At 46.7% G+C, this 21196-nt stretch overlaps 1 protein-coding gene across 1 annotated transcript; it reads left to right on the top strand.

Moving 5' to 3' along the window:
• Positions 1-205: 205 nt before the first annotated feature.
• On the top strand, positions 206-17588 carry LOC140393692 (gastricsin-like). Its single transcript, XM_072479987.1, has 9 exons — positions 206-326; positions 725-890; positions 4511-4628; positions 4749-4867; positions 6893-7092; positions 8810-8932; positions 11739-11883; positions 13851-13949; positions 17368-17588. Exons 1-9 carry the CDS (start codon positions 271-273, stop codon positions 17521-17523), a joined length of 1182 nt encoding a protein of 393 aa, XP_072336088.1. The 5' UTR covers positions 206-270; the 3' UTR covers positions 17524-17588.
• Positions 17589-21196: the final 3608 nt, after the last annotated feature.

Raw genomic sequence — 21196 nt, 5'->3', positions numbered from 1 at the left:
TTATCTTATTTCTTATATTGCTTGACCTCATCGTTTTGTCTGAGGTTAAGAGATACTTAAATATTTAGGTGCTATTTTATTTGCATAAGAAAGGAACACATTTTGAGCCTGAGATACCACGGCCTTCACCAGTGAAGGTGGGAAGCAAATCATTGACTAATCACAGGTATAAAAACACCCAGGCTGCATCCGTCTCCAGCACAATTGAAGAAATTGTGCGAATCACGTCAGCCGGTTACAGTTTTCCACAAGCTCACAGCAAGAAGCAACATGAAGTGGTTAATCCTTTCACTGCTCTGCATCCAGCTCTCTGACTGTCTCCACAGGTCTGATGTTAAACCAGCAATTGTGTATTTTCTTTTGATGTGCGGAATGATCTGAGCTGCGCGCAGAACAATACTTTTCACTGTACCTCGGTACACATGACAATAAACCAATCCAAATCCAATCGAATTGATATCAGCCAATTCGTGCACCGTTGCGTACATCAGGCACCCACTATATTCCAATAATTTCACAGGATTTGCTCATTTAGGAATTGATTAAGAAAATCCTACCTGTGATCTATTTGAACTTGTTGAGTTTAGTTAAACGCCACATGGATTAACTTACTGTTGCCGCTTTGATGGTGTGTTTGTGAGCTGAGATCTTCAAACCAGAAGGAAGATTAAACGGTAAGACTGCTCCAGTGATCATCACACCTATTCACTCTTTATCATTTCAGAATGCCTTTACACAGGGGGAAGTCTGTGCGAGATGTCCTGGAGGAGCGCGGGGAGTTGAAGAATTTCCTAGAAACTCACAGGTTCGATGCAGCCTTGAAATACCGAGCGCTGTTCCCAGATGTACCAGCTCAGATGGGAAATGAACCACTTCTGAATTCCTTGGATGTAAGTATGAAGTCAGTCCACTTTAGAAAGAATTAAAACACCTATGGTTACTACATATGTCGAAGGGGATGTGTTTCAGCAGAGGCTGAGTATCCTACACATCTAGCTATACAGGGGGCAGCACTGCTGCCTCGCAGTGCCAGGGATTCTCGCCTTGGGTCACTGTCTGTGCGAAGTTTGCACGTTCTCCCCGTGTCTGCGTGGGTTTCCTCTGGGTGCTCCGGTTTCCTCCCACAGGTGTGCAGGTTAGATGGATTGGCCATGCTGAATTGCCCCTTAGTGTCCAGATGTGCAGGTTAGATGGATTGGCCATGCTGAATTGCCCCTTAGTGTCCAGATGTGCAGGTCAGATGGATTGGCCATGCTGAATTGCCCCTTAGTGTCCAGATGTGCAGGTTAGATGGATTGGCCATGCTGAATTGCCCCTTAGTGTCCAGATGTGCAGGTCAGATGGATTGGCCATGCTGAATTGCCCCTTAGTGTCCAGATGTGCAGGTCAGATGGATTGGCCATGCTGAATTGCCCCTTAGTGTCCAGGTGTGCAGGTTAGATGGATTGGCCATGCTGAATTGCCCCTTAGTGTCCAGATGTGCAGGTTAGGTGGGGTTATGGGAATAGGACGGGGGGGAAGGGGGGGAAGTGGGCCTGGGTAAGGTGCTCTTTTGGTGGGTCGGTGCAGACTCAATGGGCCAACTGGCCTCCTTCTGCACTGCAGGGATTCTCTGGTTCTACTTTGTGTCTATTTTTATGGCAGAGAACTTGGAGCATTTCCCAAAGAATTTGGAAAATGATGAGGTAATAGGGAGGGATGAGCTTAATACAATCACCACCACCAGGGAAAGGGAGCTAGGAAAATGATTAGACCTAAAGGCTGACAAGTCCCCGGGACCAGATGGTCTACATACTAGAGTCTTAAAAGAATTGGGGGCACAGGTTGCAGGTTCATTAGTTATAATCGTCCAAAGTTTCTTCAATTCTGGAAAGGTTCCAGCAGACTGGAAAATTGCTACTGTAACAGCTCGAATTCAATAAAGGGGCAAGGCAGGTAGCAGGAAACTGTAGGCCAGTGAGTCGAACATCTGTTATGGGGAAGTGTCAGAATCCATTATTAAGGGGGTGAGAACAGGTAAATTATGAATTGATCAGGCGAAACCAATATGGTTCTGTGAAAGAGAAATCATGGGGAACTGATCTATTAGAGTTTTTGACCAGATAATATTCAAAGTGGTCAAAGGGGAACCTGGTGGAATCAGAAAGGTATTTGACGAGGTACCACGTCGAAACTCACTGAACAAAATGAGAGCACATGGTGTAGGGGATAACATATCGGCGTGGATGGAGGATTGGTTGCTAACAGGAAGCAGAGAACAGGGATAAATGGGTCTTAAGGAAGAACAAAGAACAATACAGCACAGGAACAGGCCCTTCGGCCCTCCAAGCCTGAACCTTGGCCAAAACCCTCAGTCTTGTTCAGATTGATAAACTGTAATTAGCGGAGTACCAGAGGGACCAGTGTTGGAACCTCAACTTTTCACAATTTACATCAATGGTTTGATGAAGGGCCCGAGTGTACAGTAGCTCAATGTGCTGATGACACCTCGGTAGGAAGGAAAGTAAAGTGTCTGCAAATGGAGGGAGCAGGTTAATTGAGTTGGCAAAAATTAAATAATGCGGGAAATGTGAAATTCTTCACGTTGGCAGGAAGATTAGAAAAGCGGAATACTATTTAAATGGAGAGAGATTGCATAACTCAGTGGTACAGAGAGACCTGGGCATCTTGGTACTTGAATCGCATTGGCCTGAATTTCACACTCACCCACCAGCAGATTTTAGACAGGGGAATTAGCATGATATAGCGTAAGTGTGCTTCCCGCTAAGCTCCCCCCTTCGTCCCATCCTTTCAGTGATTTTATGCTGGGTTATGGGGGAAGCCCCAAAATAATTGAGTTTCAGACTTGCGTGGGAAGGGTAGGGCCTTCAATAGAAACCCCCTTTCTAACTTTGGGCACCCCCACCCTCTTAAGATCTGATGGCCAGTGGTGCTCCCTCCTCCCCCCCTCATGGTCTCCCCCCCCAACACCCCAATTCCCACTATCCAGTCACCGAGGCGTCCCCAATTCACCCCCCCCCCCCCCCCCCCCCCCCCCCTGTGGGAGGCTGGAAAAGCACCTTTACCTGCACTCCTGGGAGAAAGGCTCCAGGGAACACCTGGAATTCCATTTGTGTCCACTTCACCTTCTGGCGCTGCAAAACCCAGAGAGCTGCCAGCCAATCAGGTTAGACGACAGGCCCCAAAGGCGGGACTTCCTTATAAGTGAAGGGCATTGGGAAATCTCTTAATCCGTAAACTCCTGGCCATAAAGTGAATCATGAAGTGAGTTTAGCAGGTGATTAGGGAAGCAAATGGAATGTTGATATTTATTACAGAGGTAGGGAGGTACAGCTGTACAGGGCCTTGGTGAAACCGCGTGTGGAGCACTGTCTGCAGTTTTGGTCTCCTTCTATAAAACAAATCTGCTTGTATGACAGTTTGACCTCAGTTTTTACATCATTTTGATAATAGTCAGAGAACTTTACAGCATGTAAACAGGCCCTTCGGCCCAACTTGTCCATGCCGCCCAGTTTTTACCACTAAGCTAGTCCCAGTTGCCCACATTTGGCCTATATTCCTCTTTACCCTGCTTTCCCATATAACTTTACAAATGATTTTTAAAAGACAAAATTGTACCCGCCTCTACTACTGCCTCTTGCAGCTTGTTCCAGAGGCAAAACATTGCCTCTCTGGACCGTTTTGTATCACTCCCCTCTCACCTTAAATCTATGCCCGCTAGTTTTAGACTCCCCTACCTTTGAAGTATTGTGAGCCTATTTGGAGCATTGTGAGCAGTTTTGGGCCCCGTATCTAAGGAAGGATGTGCTTGGAAAGGGTCCAGAGGAGGTTTACAAGAATGATCCCTAGAATGAAGAGCTTGTCGTATGAGGAACATTTGAGGACTCTGGGTCTGTACTTGTTAAAGTTTAGAAGGATGAGGGGGGATCTTATTGAAACTTATAGGATACTGCGGGGCCTGGATAGAGTGGACGTGGAGAGGATGTTTCCACTTATCGGAAAAACTAGAACCAGAGGGCAGAATCTCAGACTAAAGGGACGATCCTTTAAAACAGATGAGGAGGAATTTCTTCAGCCAGAGGGTGGTGAATCTGTGGAACTCTTTGTCGCAGAAGGCTGTGGAGGCCAAATCACTGAGCGTCTTTAAGACAGAGATAGATAGGTTCTTGATTAAAAAGAGAATCAGGGCTTATAGGGAGAAGGTAGGAGAATGGGGATTAGAAAAGTATCAGCTGTGATTGAATGGCAGAGCAGACTCGATGGGCCGAGTGGCCTAATTCTGCTCCTATGTCTTATGGTCTTATGGAAAAAGATGTTGACTATCTACCTTATCTATGCCCCTCATTATTTTATACACCTATCATTGTTTTATAGACCTATAAGTACGAAAGCTCATTAGAGAATGCACTGTTTTGGTGTTTTTTATGGCGATCTTTGGTTTCAGTTATGGTCGTTAGCCTTGAATTCACGTAAATAAAATCCAGTTCTTGTTTTCCAAATCACTGTATAGACCTTCTACTACGGATCCATTACTGTGGGTACCCCACCCCAGAGCTTCACTGTCCTGCTTGATACTGGTTCATCCAACCTTTGGGTCCCATCAGTCTACTGTTACAGTACATCATGTGGTAAGTGAAGATAACATGTGATTACTTGATTAGAGCATGTTTTTAAGATTCTAACTCCACTGACTTTCTATGGAACCTGAATTCTGAAGTAATAGGTGATGATTCTTTTATCTCTTTCAGATAACCATGCAAAATTTGATCCAACTCAATCCTCAACATTCAGTTCAAATGGAAAAACGTTCAGTATGTCTTATGGCGCCGGCAGTCTGTCTGGATACTTTGGATATGATACAGTGAATGTAAGTAGTGAACAATACGCTACCAATATGCATTGAGCACCTCAGTTCCAAGTTTCCACTTGTTCAAGCTGTTCATTAGAGTTCCATGTATTTTCAGTTCACCAGCTAATATCTTAAATTAACGCTACAATATGTATTGCGCTTAATTTTCAGAATTGCTTCCATTGGCAGTGTTACAGCACAAAATTCAGGTTTTTGCAATGAGTTTGTCTCAATCTTCTGTCTTATGTTCTTCAAGCAGTCTTTTACATCAATTGAGAGAACAGACTGGCTCTTGTCTCATTCAGGAAATGGCACCTCCAACAAATCTTTGTGCTGGAATGTTGGAGTGGAACTTAAACTCACGACCTTCTAACTGAGAGGTCTGACTGTTACAACCTGAGGCACCACAAAGACTAGTTGCAAAATGCACCTGAAGCACAATTGACACAGAAATTGGGACATTTCAGACATCCACCCAAACCAGGAAACGATTTCCACTTACTGGGGGTTCCGGCAGCAGTCCTAAGCTGCGGACAAGGGGGGGAGTTTAATTTTGACAGCCCTTATTTCTCCTCTAATAACCTGAACATAATCAGAAAGGTGTTTTTGTTTTTTGATTTCCCCTTTTGTAAATAGTGGCATGTTTCCCAACTCCTCGGTTTTGGTGAGATTCAACTTCTACTCATAGCCCCACAGCAACCCAAGATAGGGTGAACTCGAAGGGATTTGTTCATTTTACACACACTCAAAACGAGGGAGGGGGTGTCGCTACCTAGCCCCCGGTGCATTCATACAATAAAAGAGGGATGAGGGGAAGAAAGAGGTACCGGGTAAAGATCACAGAGAAGGTGAGAATTATTGTTTCACATAAGTCCAATTCCAGAACCAAAGTCCAATGGTGCACCCTTTCACAGAGTCGGCAGGTTGAAAACAGATGCTGGATAATATACTTTTCTAGTAGAGGTGACTACCCTGATGGGAATAGGCACATAAAGATGGTTTTGTCTTGTGGCACTTGTACAGTTCGGAGGTTCTTGTGGAAACAGTGTAGATGAAGGCCGGGCAATTTAAAGGGCAATTTGAACCTGGAGAAAGATTTGTTTCTGCTGCTGTTTGGTTGATGGAAAGTGGCAGGTTGCGTTGCTGCTGGAGTTTGGCGTCTGCATGCAAACACAGGGTTGTTTAGGTGTCTACAGGGGTGATGAGATTGTAGTTGTTGTGAATGTCAGGAGGTTCCTTCTGTTTGAGTCAGAGCCAGCAATGGCTTCAGTTTTTGTGAAGCCTTTTAAAGATTTTATAAATTACCACGCTGATTTAGATAGATACATTTTATATTTTTTAAAATATAGAATGAGATCTTAGCTCCAGGATAGTAGCACGGCTCTCTATCCTCTAATAAAGTTTCACTGTGAAATGTATTTTCAGTTCACCAGCTAATATCTTAAATTAAGGCTACAATATGTATTGAGCTTAATTTTCATAACTGTTTTCATTGGTAGTTTCATAGCACAATGTACTTATGCAAAAGTATGTGTTGCAGTCTGCTATGCAACTGGGTAACGTATGGGTGGGCCATATCACAGCGTGGTAAAGTAATTTAAACCAACAACTAAGTTAAACAAAAAGAAAACTGAGCATTACTCAGCTTAGCTCATCCATCCAAAGCCAAACCTCCTTCGACTGACCAGGTAATATACTTCTGAGATAAAAGCAAAAAGCTGCAGCTGCTGGAACTCTGAAATAAAAACAGAAACTGCTGGATAAACTCAGCAGGTCTGGCAGCGTCTGCGCAGAGGGAAACAGAGTTAATGCTTCCGGTCCAATGTTTGTGTTGCAGAATAGCATCGCTGTGCAAGTTAATGCCTCTCCTCTCGATTAGAAGTGATCTTGCCGAGTGAGCAGTTTGAGCAAGGCACAAATTGCCACAACTATTTTGAGGGGGGGTCAGTCAGCGGGAAAATGGATGGAGTCCATTGTCAGCTCAGTCACACAGTGCTTCTTCAATCAATACACTATTTTTCTTTCTATTTTCTCTTTCCCGAGGTTGCCGGCATATCAATTTCACATCAAGAGTTGGGCCTGAGTAAACTTGAACCAGGCAGTTATTTTGGATATGCTCCATTTGATGGGGTTCTTGGTCTGGCATACCCATCACTCGCAAGAGGAGGAGCTACGCCTGTGTTTGACAACATGATAAGTGACAACCTAGTGGAACAGCCTCTGTTTTCTGTGTATTTGAAGAGGTAAGATACAAGAGTGAGGGACCAATAGATTAAGATGCCTTCAATGACATTTCATGGGTTAATGGCAGTTTAGGCCGATGCCTACAACACCACAGAAAGGTTACTGCGCAGGAAGAGGCCATTCAGCCCATCGTGTCTGTGCCGGCCATAAACGAGAAAAAAGAAACTAGCCGCTCATTTTAATCCCACCTCAAATAAGTCACCCTGCAGCCTCCTCTGTTCTAAGGAAAACAACCCTCGCCTGTCCAATCTCTCCTCACAGCTGCAAGTTTCAGACCCCGGTGTCATCCCTGTAAATATCCTCTGGATTCTCTCCAGAGCGATCATGTCCTTCCTGTGATGTGGTGACCAGAACTGTACACACAACTCCAGCTGTGGCCCAACCAGCGTTTTATACAATTCCAGCGTTACATCCCTGCTTTTGTATTCAATCCCTCGCCCAATAAAGGGAAGCATTCTATATGCTGTCTTGACCACCTTGTCCACCTGTCCCGCAGAGATAGAAAGTTTTCAGTTTGTATCTTCTTGAGTCCACAAAAGTGAATCACAAATATAAGTGTCTGTCTGCTCAGTATGAAACCCCCGTGCACCCGAGCAACACAGTCTGTGTCGTCTGATTGATCCCCTTGCGTCCAATTACAAAGTACCGCTAAGTAAAACATCCATTTGTGGGGCGAAAAATTGGGTCTACTAAGAAGACTATAACACGTCCTGGCTGAAAAGGGAGGTTTGGCCTATACATCAAGTATAGGCAAAAACATGGGGCGGGATTCTCCGCCACCCGACGCCGATATCGTAACCGTCGATCGGGCGGAGAATCCCTTCCGACGGCCAAATCGGGGTCGGCGCCAGTTTGACACCGGTTTTCGAATCTCTGTCCCCAACTAAATGGTGTTGACATTGGCGTGGCGCATCATCGGAAGGCCCTCCCGCGAGATGCTCCACCCTCAATGGGCCAAGTTCCCGACCACACGGCTGATGTGCGGTCTGAGCGGTCGGGACGGGGAGGTGCTTTCACGAGGGCTGGGGGGACAGGCAGGGGGGGGTGACAATGGGGTGGCCTGTGGGGTTGTATTTGGTGGCTCGGGTCCGCGCATGGCCCGGGCCATGTTGTACTGCGTGACCGCTGCAGGTATCGCCGTGCGTGCGCATGGGCGGCGGCCACGGGCCTGGCCATTCTCCGCCCATTTTTGGCACGGGAGCCGGGAGTTTTATCTGGCCCCGCTGCTAGCCCTTCGCCGCTCCTGGAACCGGTGAGGGTTCAGCGCTGATTTTGGCATCGAAAACGCCCGGGAATTCTCCGTTTCAGTCGGCACTGGAGACCCTGTGAGCAACACCCCTCTAACTCGCACGCTAACGAGGGCCAAACCCGTGTTCCCAAAAGCAGGCCCGGACCTTCAAGGTCCCAGCCCCCCAGGGGACACCCACCAAGGTTACCTCAGGCAACAAGGCATGGGGCAGTCAGCAGGCCGCCTCAGCCTCAGCTATGGCTACTGGGGATACACCTAGACACAGCGGGAGGGTGAGGAAGAGTAAGAAACTGTCAGCCTGGTGTGGGCACAGGTGAACCGAGCCACTATCAATTCCACCCAATGTTCCAGAGGGTTGGGGAAGAGGGAAATGAGTTTCAGTCAGGAGTTAGAAAGTAACTAAGGGGGAGAGTTGTATTGGACTATGAAATGCATTAAATGACCCCGAAATATTTCAATTATTCCAGGAATGCAAATAGCCAAGATGGAGGTGAAGTGTTGTTTGGTGGAATCGACAATAGCCTTTACTCAGGTCAGATTACCTGGGTGCCACTTATTCAAGAAGTGTTCTGGAGCATTGCCATACAAGGGTGAGTGAGAAACAAATGATACAGTAAGAATACAGTTGAACAACTACCCTCTCTGCAGACTGGCACTGGGTGCAAATCCCTTGAAGGATGACAGTACATTTCTGTGATGAGATCCCCGTTCAAAAGTAAACAAGAAGCTTTTATTGACACTCCAGAATACATTTCTGACTTTGAAGTAATAATGTGCAGATATTAGCATACAAATGCATCAAATATTCATATGAATGCCTTTTGTCTGCTATTTTAATGGGCATTCAACCTTTGAAATAAACAGATTGCTTGTTGATGAAAGGTTTGATTCCGTAAACAGTGAATGGATTGCTGTTCTGCAGACTGAATAATTGACGTGTAATTTTGTTGTTGCTGCTGCTGCTACGACACCCTGGACGAACGTGCAGTCTATTACAGCCCCACAGGTTCAGTGTCCCAACACAAGCAAATTAACCAATAATTTATATAACGTTTCTGAGATCTTTGGCCCTTGACTGGTCCAAAGACTTACAGGCAGATTCGTAAGTGAAGCACAAAACTATTTATTTATAACAAAAATAGAGATAAGGCACGCAATAATTATAATAGAACAATAGCCAGATAATCCACTACTCCCTCATTTTGCCGTCCCACGCCCCACCCAAACACACACAAGACATACACACACAGAGGGAGGGGTACAAATAATGGGAGTTAAAATATAAGATGGGAAATAAGTGTCCTTGCTTCAGATGTTGAAGCCATTGCAGCAGTAAGCAGTCCTTCCTGGGTGCAGAATGAGTGAAACCAGTGGTTGGATTGCTAATGAGGATCTTCTGGCAGTAATATTCAGTCAGAACTCCCAGGTTTTAGGATTCCCTGTGGGGAGTCACTTTCACTTTTATTAACCTGGGCATTCTCCCCAAAAGAACAGCCTCAAGTCTGTGTAATTCTTATTTATGTCCAACTACCCTGGAATGTCTAAAAACCTTTTTGTGATAAGAGCAGAGCTCCCCACACGAGAATTCAAAAAGGGTTTTTAAACAACTGACCCTGCCTGCAGCTGGTGCTGGACTGGATTTTCTTTGCAGCTCAAACTGGCTGTGCAGAGAGGAAGGTCTTTCCTCTGGACCTTCAGAAATAATCCACCAGGTGAGAGAGAAATCAGAGCTGTGAGCCTCCAGCTGCTGTACAAAATGAAACTAAACCCTGGAAACTGAGTCTCACAGAGGAAGGAACATTCCAGAATGGTCAGCACCAATCAGCATAGGTTATCAGCTAAGATGCCGGCAACCTGAAGCAGATCATTTTCCGCATGCCAAGTCCATCAAGAGGTGACATCACTAATGTCAGACCAAACTGCAGAATCCTGCTGGAGTGGCCTGTTTTTTTTAAAATTAAAGGTGAAGTCCATCTTAAAGGCATAGGTCTCATTAATTGTCCAGGCAAAAAAATTGAAAGGAAAACAAGGGACAGGCAGGGATTAACGGTAGGCTCCTTACACTGCCTTATTGTACACATTGCTTGAGATTTTATTCTAGGAAAGAACTAATTTGTGGCAAAATAGAATTATATTTAAGCCCCACAAGCCTGCCCTTTTTAAATCAAACACAATCCTATACAGTCAAATGTTCATCCTATTCGCAAATCTCTTAGTACAGTGGGCTAAACAGCTGGCTTGCAATGCAGAACAAGGCCAGCAGTCGGGTTCAATTCCCGTACCGGCCTCCACGAACAGGCGGCAGAATGTGGCGCCTGTTCCACAGTAACTTCATTGAAGCCTACTTGTGACAATAAGTGATTGCTATTATTAAATGCAGCTTGCTGCATCTTGAAGCCAATTATACTTCTACTACCTTCTTGAATAACTTACTGCGCAAGATTGCATTCAATAAATCTTTATAATTCTCCCTCTCTCTCCCAACTTCCCAATTTCTATCTCAACTCTTCAGCACAATGAACAATTTGCTCAGGTTAACTTTGTAATTCACCAGCATGAACTAAAGAGAAACCACTTTTCAATTTTCATCATTAAGAACTTAGCGAATGATTCCTTTGCAGATTTTGAGTTTTTGTGTAATTTGGTGATTTTGTAGCTATTTCAGTGCTCACTAACAGCACAGAGCACTGTGAATGCCAATATTTCTTCTAGCTCTTTGTCCCATTTTACCTAAGCAAAAGATCAAATTACGTACTTTTATTAATTTGTGGAGGAATTATGTTTCATATTAAGGTTAAATCGCTTGAAAGTCCTATCTTGGTTGCCTGTGTGAAATAATTTTGAGCCGTCTTGGGCAGACACCTTGAGAGTATGAATAAACGGCACAAAACTCTTCTTCAATTTGCCTTTCACTCAGAAAGCTACAGGCCGGAATTCCCCAGCCGTTGCGAGTCACTTTTCCCACTGGCAGCGCACCCCTTCCCAGCCCCCGGGTTTCCCGGCAAAATGAGGAGGCTTCAGTGTGAAATCCCACTGACATGCGGCGGGGAGACAGAATCCCGCAGCCAGCGAACGGTGCGCGGCTGAGAAATGCCTGGTTGGACAACCGAAGAATCCAGCCCATAATGATGGTTCGCAAGGGAAGTGGAAAATAGATTAACCTGCAGTCTTTTGTGAGATATGCTCAACAGGATGGGGAAAGTGGAAATCATTTGGAGGGGGTGTGGGGCTAATTGGACAGTTCGATCAAAGACGCGGAAGCAGCACGGTGGACTAAATTGCCTCTTTCTGCGCTGTATCATTCTGCGATAATTCTATGATTGTAAGTACTGCTCAACCGCACTGCAGCCATGTTTTTGCTGCAGGAACTATCATGAATGCAATTCTTCCTTTCAGTGTGCTTATCAATGGCCAAAGTGCCTTCTGTTCCCAAGGGTGCCAAGCGACAATCGACACTGGAACTCCCCGAATCACCGTTCCACATCAGTACCTCACTACATTCTTACAGGAACTTGGTGTGCAAGTGAATCCGTCTACTGATGTAAGTTGTTGTAACAAACATCAATTAATTCTGGGCTGGCAGAACAATTAGGAATGTTGTACCATGCTGACAGTGGAAGGGCTGCAAATTGTTAGATGTCATCAATAATTAATGTTTATCTGGTCACATTTGTCACTATAAAATAATATTTCAACGATTAATGAAAATGTTTCCCAAGCTTGATAGGCGCCACTGCACATCATGTTTGGCTCACCAGATGCAGGATTCTCCGACCCCCTCGCTGGGTCAGAGAATCGCCGGGGGGGCGGCGTGAATCCCGCCCCCGCCGGCCGCCGAATTCTCTGGCACTGAAAATTTGGCGGGAGCAGGAATCGTGCCGCGCCGGTCGGCGCCCCCCCCCCCCCGCCGATTCCCTGGCCCGCGATGGGCCGAAGTCCCGTTGCTGTCATGCCAGCCCCGCCGACGTGAATCAAACCACCCACCTTATCGGCAGGACTGGCGGCGCGGGCGGGCTCCGGGTTCCTGGGGGGGGCGCGGGGTGATCTGGCCCCGGGGGGTGCCCCCACGGTGGCTTGGCCCGCGATCGGGGCCCACCGGTCCGTGGGCGGGCCTGTGCCGTGGGGGCATTCTTTTCCTTCCGCCTCGACCACATCCTTCACCATGGCCGACGCGGAAGAGACACCCCCCCCCGCGCATGCACGGGGATGACGTCAGCAGTCGCTGATGCTCCCGCGCATGCGCGGACCTCCGCCGAATGGCAAAGTCCTTTTGGCCCCGGCTGGCGTGGCGGCAAAGGTTTTTCCCGCCGGCTGGCAGATGCTAACCACTCCGGCGGGGAGCTAGCCCCTCAAGGTGAGGGCTTGGCCCCTAAAGGTGCAGAGAAATCCACGCTTTTGGGGCGGCACGACGCCGGAATGGTTCCCGCCACTCCATCCCGCCGGAACACCCCGCCCTGCCAGGTAGGGGAGAATCCCGGCCCAGGTGTCTCTGCCACTCTCACCACCAGCCATTAGCATGTTTGAAAGGATTTGCAGGTTGTCGCTCCACCTGTTTGACCGCATTGTGAAAGCAACCTCCTTGGCCGTCAGGTTCTGGGGTGGGACCCAGACCTTTTGGCTCAGAGGCAGGGGCATTACCCACTCCACCACAAGACCATGAAGATGGTCAATAACATATATTTCCAAACAGCATGCATCCTGTTTTAAGGATTAACATTGCCTCACGGCACTTAAAGTAAAATGGATGACACGGAGGATTAGGTGTCTACGTATTCAGTTCTGCGATTATAGATTCAAATTCAATTCAAAATGACAGAACTAAGGTTTCTTCTCTCTGGCAGTTGGAAGGATCTTAAGGAAAATGAGGTTAAACTTCAATTCCTCGCACATCTACCTCAGTAACAATGGGCCTCCAAGTGCAAAGAACTCAAATATCATGTGTTGTAGGAAATGGGACTAATAGGATTGATGTAATAGGGAGTGTTCATCTTTGGTTATAGTTCATGTGCAATTCAGTCTAATGGGAGCTTCACTTTGTGTTTTAAATGATGCCAAACTCACTGCTGGGAATCTTGATGCTCAAAATGGGTGTCAAAAAGAGAAATGTTTGATTTCAAAGTGCCTGGTCATAAACCTCGAGGACTATAAGTTGTAATTTAAAAAAATCTTTATGATGTTTTTTCAATTAGATACTTAGGATTCCATCCAACCCACAGAAGCTCATTCACCAAGGAACCAGTTGTCATGGTAGCAACATATGGAAACCAGTTTTCCTATGTTAGAATTTTACTCGAGTACCTCGACCTGCATAATGATGTTCATGTTAATGCGATCCAGAGAGAACATATAGTGGGGGCCCTGAAGTGTAGCATTAGCACCATTTCAAACTTGAGTTTGATGATCTATTTGACAGGTTGTTTGTGAAAAACATGTTATGTCTCATGCTATTCATTTTCCATTTGTACCAATCATATGTGAAACTTCAGTGTCATCTGCTCTATTCAACAGTATCTGGTCAACTGTGACAACGTCCCAAACATGCCTACTTTGACCTTTGTGATCAATGGTGTTGAGTTTCCACTTCCTCCATCAGTATATGTCATTCGGGTATGTATGTACTAACAACAACTTGTCTTTATTTTGACCCTTTGATGTCATCAAATGTCCCTATAGTTGTGTTCTGTGATGTTACCGTTGTAATGATGTACACAGAACATATAGTTGATTAACTATAAAGATGATTTTTTTTAAGAAACATGTAGAAAAGATAACTCTGGAACTACAATACGAATGGTGGCTATTAAATGAATTCAATTAATTTCCCCTGGAGCTACTGTGAGTGCGACTATTCTCTTGTACGTCTCACTACCAACTGGCGGGTGTCTTGAGTCATGTGATAGATTTCTAACGCCACCAGCTGGTTGGAGGTTGCATTGCTAACTATATACAGAACTGTGCACTGGTATATCACCACAGGTAGGTGTGTAATCGGAGTGCTATAAAATATGGCAGCACATGGCGATATTTGGAAAGATGGCCAAATGTTTAGTCATAGAAATAGGTTTTAAGTAGAATCTTAAAGAAGGGAAAAGAGGTGGAGAAGTTGACGAAGCGAATTGCCGGGCTCAGGGCCTAGACAAAAGCCAGAAATGGTAGAGCGGTTAAAACCAGAGGTGTTCAAATGGACAACAAAAACAAGTCACGGTGGATTAGTTTTCCCTGTCACTGGGCCAAGGTGGGTCAGAATGGTCCCATGCTAGATGCTTTTTATGGACTAACATTAGAGGAAAGGAGAATGATGTTTTTCCGCTTTAACTCACTTTGTCATCCTCATCTATCCCATACCAACCCTCTCTCTAATTTTTCTTTTTTGTGCGCGTACTGTTTGTTGCACGTTATGGTACGACTCAGATTGGTGTCGAGCTGTGCAACCAAGGTACTGACTGAGAACAAATAAGCCCCCCTCAGCCAATGATTTGCATCATTGGATGAATCGACAACATGGGAAGCTTATTCTGGGCTGTAGCAATCTATGTTCACCACGGCATAAACTTGTGTTGAAGGAAGAAAGACATCAGGATAATAGATTTTTCAATGTTTTTATTGAAGTTTTTACATTTGATACTCTATATATTCGGTCAGGATAAATGTGCCGGTTACAATGTACACGTCTTTTTCTGCTGTGCCGATCCCCCCCTCACCCCCACCCACCTTGTACCCCCCCCCCCCCACCCCCACCCCTCCCCTACTCCCTCATTCATTGTTTCAGAGTCCTCTCCTGGTTCTCTCACTGTACAGTGAGCAGTTCTCAGCTGTTTACCAGGCAACATCCTGGTAAACCTTTTCTGTACTCTCTCCAAAGCCTCCACATTCTTCTGGTAGTGCGGTGACCAGAATTGGACACAGTATTCCAAATGTGGCCTGACCAACGTTCTACATAATTGTTACATAATTTTCGAGCTTTTATACTCGATACCCCGTCCTCTGAAGGCAAGCATGTCACATGCTTTCTTCACCACCATTTCCACCTGTGTTGCCACTTTTAAGGCTCTGTGGATCTGCACGCCCAGATCTCTCTGTGTCTCTACGCTCCTGATGGTTCTGCAATTTATTTTAAAGCACCCACCTGAATTGGATCTACCGAAATGCATCACCTCGCATTTGTCCGGCTTAAATTCCATCTGCCATTTCTCTGCCCTATTTTGCAGCCTATCAATATCCTGTTGTATTCTCTGACAATCTTCATCACTATCCGCAACTCCTGCAATCTTAGTATCATCCGCAAACTTGCTAATCAGACCCGCAACGTTGTCTTCCAAGTCATTTATATATATTACAAAGAACAGAGGTCCCAATACTGATCCCTGCAGAACACCACTAGTTACAGACCTCCATTTGGAAAAACACCCTTCCACTGCTACCCTCTGTCTTCTATGGCCAAGCCAGTTGTGGACCCATCCAGCTAGTTCACCCATGACCCCATGTGATCTAATCTTTGAATCTGCCTGCCATGAGGGACATTATCAAATGTTTTACTAAAGTCCATGGAGACAACATCCACAACCCTTCCCTTGTCAATCATTTTTGTCACCTCCTCAAAAGATTCAGTCAAATTATTGAGACATGACCTCTCTCGTACAAAACCATGCTGTCTGCCGCTAATAACACCATTCACTTCCAAATGTACTATTTTGGGGATTCTTGGATTCTTCCCCCAACCGCGCGCAAACGGCATAATCATCGTGTGGGATTCTCCGGTCTCTGACGGCAAAATCGCGTTTCGCGATCGGCTGGAGAATCCACGTTGACGTCGAAATCGGGGGTGGTCCCACTTGTCCCACTTTTGCGATGCTCCACCCCCTCCTGAGGTCCTTCCCCCCGATGCTCTGTCCCTGCGTTCCCGATGGCGTGGGTCACTCATGCTATTTTTTTCGCGAACTTGGCGTGGCAGCTGCGGACTGAGTCCAGCACCGCCACAGTCGGGGGGGGGGCGGGGGGGGAGCCGATCCACAGGCGGGGGAGGTGCTTTGGCAGGGGCTGGAGGCACTGGGTGAGGGCGGGGGGGGGGGGTCCGTGGCTTGTGAGCCTGGCCAAAGGGGAGCACTATTTGGCAGCCGGGTCCGCGCGCAGCCGGTGCCATGTTGCACGGCACGGACGCTGCAAGCCGAGCCGTGTGCATGCGCGGCCACGCACCCGGCAATTCTCCGGCCGTATCGGCAGCTAGAGCCGGGTGCTCTATGCTGCGTGCCTGCTACCCCCCCCCCCCCACCCCGCTACCCTCCCCCCCCACCATCACCAGACATCGATCAGTGGCTGTTTTGCACTACTTTTTCAGTCGTAAAACGCCACCGTTCGCACTCCAGCGTAAGGATTTGGCCCGGGATACTCCGCCGGTGGGATGCTCCATTTTGTCGGCGCCCAGGGGTTTTCCCGACAGCGTGGGGCTGCCCCACAATGGGAAACCCCATTGACCGGCCGACGTAACGGATGATCCCGCTATCCCGCTGGCAGGTCGGGACAGAAATGTGGCGCGGCGGGAAGAGGAACCTGGGCAGTACGTTCATCTTGATTGTCTGCTCCCTCCCCACCAGGGAAAGGACATCAGGATAACATACCATGTTTCTGTTTTTTCTGGTAAAGTTCTAGAATGATTGCTCATCACACGCCTTGGCACAGGGAATGATAGATTTCAATGAACATATTCGCCTGACCTGATGTTGATCGATTTGCTGGAATAAAGATGGTTAAGGACAGCACGGTGTTGCAGTGGGTTAGCCCTGCTGTTTCACAGCGCCAGGGACCCAGGTTCGATCCCAGCTCTGGGTCACTGTCCGTGTGGAGTTTGCACATCCTCCCCGTGTTTGCGGGGTTTCACCCCCACAACCCAAAGATGTGCAGGGTAGATGGATTGGCCACGCTAAATTGGAGAAAAAAATAAATTGGGTACTCTAAATTTATATTTAAAAACATAATGATGGTTAAATCGTACAAGAGCCTCAGCTAATGTCATGTCGTTATTTTACAGCAAAATGGATTCTGTATTGCTGGGTTTATGCCAACCTACGTCTATCCCCCGACCAATGATGGACCACTGTGGATTCTGGGAGATGTCTTCCTCGGAGCATTCTATTCTGTTTTCGACAGGGGGAATAACAGAATGGGATTCGCTACAGCTGTCTAAGGGACATGTGTTCTCATTTCGATCCACATTTCAGCGAATAAAGCAAGACCTTTTAAAGCATACAATTCTCTCGGACTAAGTTTCAATTCTTTGACACACTGACTTCAACAGGGATGAATATCAGGCAGTTTCTACAATTAGCAGCAGGTGGGGAAAGTGGGTTTTACGGCCAGATATCAAGTTGTGAATCTGCTCCAAATTGTTTATTGTAACTGCAGGTGGGTGAAAGGCTTTTAACTTCAAACTGAATGGGATGTGTTGGGCTTCATCCTTTTCTCATTTAATCAGTCTTCCGCCCTATCAAAGACATTGGGCAGGATTCTCCGTCCCGGCACACCGTGGGCTGGATTCTCCATGGTGCAGCGCGCCCCCGGGATTCTCCGATGGGCTTCCCATTGTGGGCAGCCCCACGCCATCTGGAAATCCTCGGGCTGCCGACGCAACGGAGAATCCCGACCGCGGAGAATCCCACCCATTGTCTTTCTTCCCCCTCCCTTTCCCTGCCCCAAACTTGCTGAAAAGCCGATGGCCAGCATTTATTGCCCATTCCTAATTGCCCTTCAACCACATCTGGAGTCACATGTAGGCCAGGCCAGACCAGGTAAGGACGGCAGATTTCCTTCCCGAAAGGACGTTAGTGAACCAGATGGTTTTCTATAACAATGTGCTTAGAGAAGATGGGGGAGGCCCTAAATGAATATTTTGCTTCAGTATTCACTAGAGAGAGGGACCTTGTTGCTCATGAGAACAGTGTGAACCAGGTGAATAGACTCGAACAGGTTGATATTAAGAAGGAGGATATGCTGGAAATGTTGAAAAACTTCGGGATAGATAAGTCCCCTGGGCCTGATGGGATATGCCCAAGGTTACTACGGGCTGTGAGGGAGGAGATTGCTGTGCCGTTGGCGATGATCTTTGCGTCCTCACTCTCCACTGGAGTAGTACCCTATGATTGGAGGGAGGTGAATGTTGTTCCACTGTTCAAGAAAGGGAATAGGGAAATCCCTGTGAATTACAGACCAACAGTCTTACGTCTGTGGTGAGCAAAATATTGGAAAGGATGCTGAGAGATAGGATTTATGATTATTCAGAAAAACATAGTTTGATTAAAGATAGTCAGCATGGCTTTGTGAGGGGCAGGTCATGCCTCATAAGCCTCATTGAATTCTTTGAGGATGTGATGAGACACATTGATAAAGGTCGGGCAGTGGATGTGGTGTATATAGATTTCAGTAAGGCATTTGATAAGGTTCCTCATGGTAGGCTCATTCAGAAAGTTAGGGGGCATGGGATACAGGGAAACTTTGCTGTCTGGATACAGAATTGGCTGGCCAAAAGAAGACAGCGAGTGGTAGTGGATGGAAAGTGTTCCACCTGGAGGTCGGTGCCCAGTGGTGTCCCGCAAGAATCTGTTCTAGGACCTCTGCACTGTGTGGTTTTTATAAATGATGTGGAGATGCCGGCGTTGGACTGGGGTGAGCACAGTACGAAGTCTTACAACACCAGGTTAAAGTCCAACAGGTTTGTTTCGATGTCACTAGCTTTCGGAGCGCTGCTCCTTCCTCAGGTGAATGAAGAGGTATGTTCCAGAAACAGATCTGTAAAGATTTAATCACCTGCTAATGGTCGCATTCCTAGCATTGTTTGGCATCTTTGAATCTGTCTATATATATGTTTCTGGAACATACCTCTTCATTCACCTGAGGAAGGAGCAGCGCTCTGAAAGCTAGTGACATCGAAACAAACCTGTTGGACTTTAACCTGGTGTTGTAAGCCTTCGTACTGTTTTTATAAATGACTTGGATGAGGAAGTGGAAGGGTGGGTTAGTAAGTTTGACGATGACACGAAGGTTGGTGGAGTTGTAGATAGTGTCGAGGGCTGTTGCAGGTTATAACAGGATATTGACAGGATGCAGAGCTGGGCTGAGAAGTGGCAGATGGCATTCAACCTAGATAAATGTGAAGTGATTTATATTGGAAGGTCGAATTTGAATGCTGAATACAGGGTTAAAGGCAGCATTCTTGGAAGTGTGGAGGAAAAGAGGGATCTCGGGGTCCACGTATATACATCCCTCAAGTTGTCACCCAGGTTTGATAGGGTTGTTAAGAAGGCGTATGGTGTGTTGGCCACGAGGTTTTGCTGCAGCTTTATAAAACCCTGGTTAGACCACACTTGCAATATTGTGTCCAGTTCTGGTCGTCTCATTCTTGGAAGGATGTGGATGCTTTGGAGAGGGTACGGGGGAGATTTACCAGGATGCTGCCCGGACTGGAGAGCATGTCTCATGAAGAAAGGTTGAGGGAGCTAGGGCTGTTCTCAGTGGAGTGAAGAAGGAAGAGAGGTGACTTGATAGAGGTGTACAAGGTGATGAGAGACTTTTCCCCAGGACGGAAATGGCTGTCACGAGGCGACATAATTTTAAGGTGATTGGAAGACGGTATAGGGACGATGTCAGAGGTAGGTTCTTTTTTTTTTAATAAAGATTTTATTGAGGTATTTTCGGTATAGTAACAACAACAAAATAAACAATATACATGAAACCATAAACATAGTGCAAAAGCCATTTACCTCTCGTCCCATCCTTATTGACCCCCCTACTCTAATCTAAACTACTTCCACTCCCGTCTGCTGACGAATAATTTCCCGCAAAGAAGTCAACGAACGGTTGCCACCTCCGGGTGAACCCTAACAGTGACCTCTCAAGGCGAACTTGATTTTCTCCAAACAGAGAAAGCTAGCCATGTCCGATAGCCAGGTCTCCGACTTCGGGGGCTTTGAGTCCCTCCGTGCTAATAGTATCCGTCTCTGGGCTACCGGGGAAGCAAAGGCCAGAACGTCTGCCTGTTCTCCTGGATTCCCGGGTCTTCTGACACCCCGAAAATCGCCACCTCTGGACTCAGCGCCACCCTTGTTTTTAACACCGTGGACATGACGTCCGCAAACCCCTCCCAGAATCCCCTAAGCTTTGGACATGTCCAAAACATGTGGACATGGTTCGCTGGTCCTCCCGCACATTTTGCGCACCTGTCCTCCACCCCAAAGAATCTGCTCATCCGGCCCACTGTCATGTGAGCCCAGTGAACGACCTTGAATTGTATCAGGCTGAGCCTGGCACATGTTGCAGACGTGTTGACTCTACTCAACGCGTCAGCCCAGAGACCATCCTCTATCTCTCCTCCCAGCTACTCCTCCCACTTGCGCTCCAGCTCCTTGGTCGCCGTCTCCTCTGACCCCATAAGGTCCTTGTAAATGTCCGAGACTCTTCCTGCTCCTACCCACCCTCTGGAAACTGTTGATCTCCAAATTTCTTTCTCTGTCAGTCTGGCCTCAATAAAAGTTGAGACGGATTCGCACGTAAACAGAAGTTATTTATTTAGCTTGCAAGCTTGAATCATCTTACAGAAATGTAAGAGACATCCAGCCTCTTACACTCCAGAAAACGACTGAACTAAAAGACAAAGGGATCTCTGCAAAATCAATTCAAATGGTATCAAGTTTCACATACTCGACGGACATAGGTCAGCCTATGTCCCTCCTGACCTGTTCGATCTATTCTGATTGGCTCACTTCCAATCCCTTTCTCTGGCCCCTATCAATGAAGCATCACTCTCATAGACACACCTCTTCCTGCTTTTTCCATGCGGTCTCAAATTCCTTTGTCCCTAACTGCAA

This window comes from Scyliorhinus torazame, chromosome 17 (assembly GCF_047496885.1).
Source record: "Scyliorhinus torazame isolate Kashiwa2021f chromosome 17, sScyTor2.1, whole genome shotgun sequence".
Lineage (NCBI taxonomy): Eukaryota > Metazoa > Chordata > Chondrichthyes > Carcharhiniformes > Scyliorhinidae > Scyliorhinus > Scyliorhinus torazame.
Note: the sequence above shows the minus strand (reverse complement) of the source record. Positions and strands in the feature narration are given on the sequence as shown.